The sequence below is a fragment of the Cherax quadricarinatus genome, chromosome 50 (assembly GCF_038502225.1).
Source record: "Cherax quadricarinatus isolate ZL_2023a chromosome 50, ASM3850222v1, whole genome shotgun sequence".
Taxonomy (NCBI): Eukaryota; Metazoa; Arthropoda; class Malacostraca; order Decapoda; family Parastacidae; genus Cherax; species Cherax quadricarinatus.
This window is the reverse complement of record NC_091341.1, coordinates 24,244,251-24,248,390: the sequence shown is the minus strand read 5'-3', so window position 1 is coordinate 24,248,390 and position 4,140 is coordinate 24,244,251. Positions and strand designations below refer to the sequence as shown.

At 39.6% G+C, this 4,140-nt stretch overlaps 1 protein-coding gene across 2 annotated transcripts in view; it reads left to right on the top strand.

Annotated features, from left to right (window-relative positions):
• The first annotated feature begins 221 nt into the window (after positions 1 to 221).
• LOC128695458 (DNA ligase 1) overlaps positions 222 to 4,140 on the top strand; it is a 27,327-nt gene continuing 23,408 nt past the window's right edge. The window contains exons 1-2 of one of the 2 annotated variants that reach the window (XM_053786094.1): positions 222 to 331; positions 3,478 to 3,867. In XM_053786094.1, coding sequence (XP_053642069.1) covers positions 3,574 to 3,867 — 294 coding nt within the window. In that variant the 5' untranslated portion in view covers positions 222 to 331; positions 3,478 to 3,573. Of the gene's footprint in view, positions 332 to 2,590; positions 2,692 to 3,477; positions 3,868 to 4,140 lie in introns of those variants that run through there. The other variant, XM_053786095.2, reaches the window with a different exon arrangement.

The following is a 4,140-nucleotide window of genomic DNA, read 5'->3' as shown; positions in this document are numbered from 1 at the left end:
TAACAACTATGGTTTAAGGACATATATCAGTGAAATAAGTGAATGTTTTAACTTTTATGGTTTAAATAATAAAATATTACAAGGATCACAATCTAAATAAATCACTGGCTGACATTTTTGGGTTATCCTGGTGGGTAATTAACACACACGTTACTATATAAAATAATTTATGTAACTGTATTTATATGTACCTGTATCTAAATAAACTTCCTTATTAATGTAGTTATTTTGTGTATATGTTGTGAGACACACGTGTTTCAACACCTGTCCACACCAGCTGCCTCTCACTCACACTTCTCACGTTTTTGTTATATATTTCTGTCCGTGGAAGGTAAGAGACTTATTATAAGTGTACAACTGTTCTATGGTGACCAGGGCTTCCATATATATAAAAACCAAGATTGACAGTGGCGGTTTAATATACAAAAAACGTTGTTTTATGAGGGTGTTGTGTGTGTGGATGTTGTTGTGTGGTATGTACTTGGTTTATTTAGGCTCAAGTACATGTAAATATGATTATCATTGTGTAAATTACCTTGGATAACCCGTCAAAAATGGTCAGATAAAGTAACTATTTCCATTGTACTTCCACAGTACCTGTCTAGTACTGTTGTGGTTCTTGTACCAGTGTTAGGCATGATGTAGGCCTACTGTGACACTTCATCAGTCAGTAGGCCTACTGCAGTGTTCATCAGCCAGTAGGTCTGATGCAGTGTTCATCAGCCAGTAGGCCTGATGCAGTGTTCATCAGCCAGTAGGTCTGATGCAGTGTTCATCAGCCAGTAGGCCTGATGCAGTGTTCATCAGCCAGTAGGCCTGATGCAGTGTTCATCAGCCAGTAGGCCTGATGCAGTGTTCATCAGCCAGTAGGTCTGATGCAGTGTTCATCAGCCAGTAGGCCTGATGCAGTGTTCATCAGCCAGTAGGCCTGATGCAGTGTTCATCAGCCAGTAGGCCTGATGCAGTGTTCATCAGCCAGTAGGTCTGATGCAGTGTTCATCAGTCAGTAGGCCTACTACAGTGTTCATCAGTCAGTAGGCCTACTGCAGTGTTCATCAGCCAGTAGGCCTGATGCAGTGTTCATCAGCCAGTAGGCCTACTGCAGTGTTCATAAGCCAGTAGGCCTGATGCAGTGTTAATCAGCCAGTAGGCCTACTGCAGTGTTCATCAGCCAGTAGGCCTGATGCAGTGTTCATCAGCCCGTAGGTCTAATGCAGTGTTCATCAGGCAGTAGGCCTGATGCAGTGTTCATCAGCCAGTTGGCCTGAGGCAGTGTTTATCAGCCAGTAGGCCTAATGCAGTGCTCATCAGCCAGTAGGCCTAATGCAGTGCTCATCAGCCAGTAGACCTGATGCACTGTTAATCAGCCAATAGGCCTGTTGCAGTGTTCATCAGGCAGTAGGCCTGATGCAGTGTTCATCAGCCAGTAGGCCTGATGCAGTGTTCATCAGCCAGTAGGCCTGATGCAGTGTTCATCAGCCAGTAGGCCTGATGCAGTGTTCATCAGCCAGTAGGCCTGATGCAGTGTTCATCAGCCAGTAGGCCTGATGCAGTGTTCATCAGGCAGTAGGCCTGATGCAGTGTTCATCAGGCAGTAGGCCTGATGCAGTGCTCAGCCATTGTATATATGCTGAGAGTTATTTTAATTTCTATTTTACAGGTTAATCTTCACATATCTAAGTGCAGTACATCAATACACAAATAACACATAGATATCAATGGATTAAAAATAAATACATTAAAATATAATGCATTAATTTCATAAACAAGTGAATTTATATTGCTAGATTACTCATTGCTATTTTATACATGTGTAGTATATTACACTAATTTTGATTGACATTTACTACACTGAATAATATTGTGGGAATAAGTAATGACAAAATATATTGTCAATGGTTTTACTAAATTTATATACAGAGGAACTCTGACTTTTAGGTTATCCTAGTAGGTAATTTGCGCTATGTATTTGTGTGTACCTGTACCCAAATATACTTACTTGTTTACTTAATAGGAAAATATAAGACTTGTGACTGATTAGTGACGTACTACTACTACTACTGTTAATAATAATAATAATAATAATTTTTATTTCTACAAGTACATGATACGGTGCCCCGTGGCCTGGTGGCTAAAGCTCTCGCTTCACGCGGCAAGGGTCCGGGTTCAATTCCCAGTGAGGGTAGAAACATTTGGTGTGTTTCTTTACACCAGTTGTCTATGTTAACCCATCAGTAAACTGGGTACCTGGGTGTTAGTTGACTGGTGTGGGTCACATCCTGGGACAAAACTGACCTAATTTGCCCGAAATGCCCTGCATAACAAGCGGCTTTCTATGTAGTAGTATGTCATTGATGTCAGCTAGGCCTGTATACCATATACATGTACTTGTAGAAATATAGTATTATTATTATTATTATTATTATACAACTTATACAGTCCATAGCTGACATCAGTGACATACTCTATGGTTATGCAGAGCATTTTGGCAAATTAGGTCAATTTTGTCCCCAGGATGCGACCCACACCAGTCTACTAATACTCAGGTACTTATTTTATTGCTAGGTGAACGTGGACAGCAGGTGTCTTAAGGAAATGCATCCTAATGTTTCCACCCATACTGGGAATCGACACCCAGACCTCAGTGTGTGAGCCAAGTGCGCTAGCAACCCAGCTATAGGACACTTGTTGGTGAGATCACCAGCATTCTTGGGAATAATAATTTGTAACCTTTGTCTGTGTTTTAGCTTATGGTAAGTACTGTGTTGCATTAACCCTTCGGGGTAGGTGACTTGATGGCAGTGCAGGTTTCTTGGTCCAGTGAATTAGAGCCAGCCTCCTTTTTCTTGGATCAGATTGGATTACCTTTTCCCAAGGTGATGTGTGAATCTACAGTTTAGTGCTCCCCCATAAATGGAATAAAATATAAATTAAAAGGGCGTAGAAAACCTTCAGAAATGTTTTATGAAAAAAAATATATGAGGTTAACAGTTACTGTATTTTAATACATTACTTTATAAATTGTTAAACTACAGTGTTATAAAATGTAAAGATGGGAAATGTACATTGTATAAATTAATGATTTCCTTTTTCTCTACAGTGAACTAGCTGCGGTGATTGTTTTCATAATTCTGTATTTTACAGTACGGCATTACCAACCCTGAACTGATTTAATGATTCATATACGTACTTATATGATTCATTACCTTTGTACCTAGTTCAGCTATCAAAACTTCGGGGGCCCAGTCCCTGGATCCATTATGTACCTCTGTAATCTGTCAATACCTTTGTAACTTGTCATGATTGTGACCAGATCTACCTGGAGTTCATTACCTTTGTAACTTGCTCTGCTATCAAAACTTTGGGGCCCAGTCCCTGGACCCATTATGTACCTCTAATCTTTTGACTACTGCCCACAGGATGGGCATGGGGTGCATAATAAACATATTTAACTATTGTAATTTCCCTCTTTTTCAGATTCTAAAGAGAAGTCCTCAGGCAGTCAAGAAAGTGAAATAAAAGAGGAGCAAGTTACATAATTTGTTGAAAGAAAATACATTAAACCAAAGAACCATGACAAAGAAAGGGGGAGGAAATAAAGTGCCTAAAAGTACAGGTGGTTTTGCACAAAGGCATGCCAACACTGATGGAGGTAAAGTTGGTAAGAAAGGGAAAGGTAAAAAGAAGGGAAAAGGAGGATTAGGGGGTGCAAATCAAAATGAAATAAAAGGCTTAAAAAATGATAAACAGAACAAGAATATAGGTCCTCAAAATGAAAAGCAAGACAAGAATGTAGTTTCCAAAAAGCGTAATTCTAAACAGGAATCAAGAAAACGGAAAAGACAAACTGAATTTACATCTGAAGAGGTAAGATATTTCTTAATGTTTATTATGTTATTGTGGTGATTGTTGCTATTTCTAAGTTGTTTAGAAATTGCAAGGCAAATATGGGGGTGGGCAGAGGAGGGGTTGTTGAGATGGTTTGGGCAGGCACAGAGAATGGATAGGGATAGCAGGCAATGTGTGGTGTAAATATTATGAAGAGAATTTGGAGTGTGGAGATTAGTAAGTGGTGTGGAGTTAACAAAAGTATTAGTCAGAGGGCTGAAAAAGAGTTGTTGAGGTGGTTTGGTCATTTGG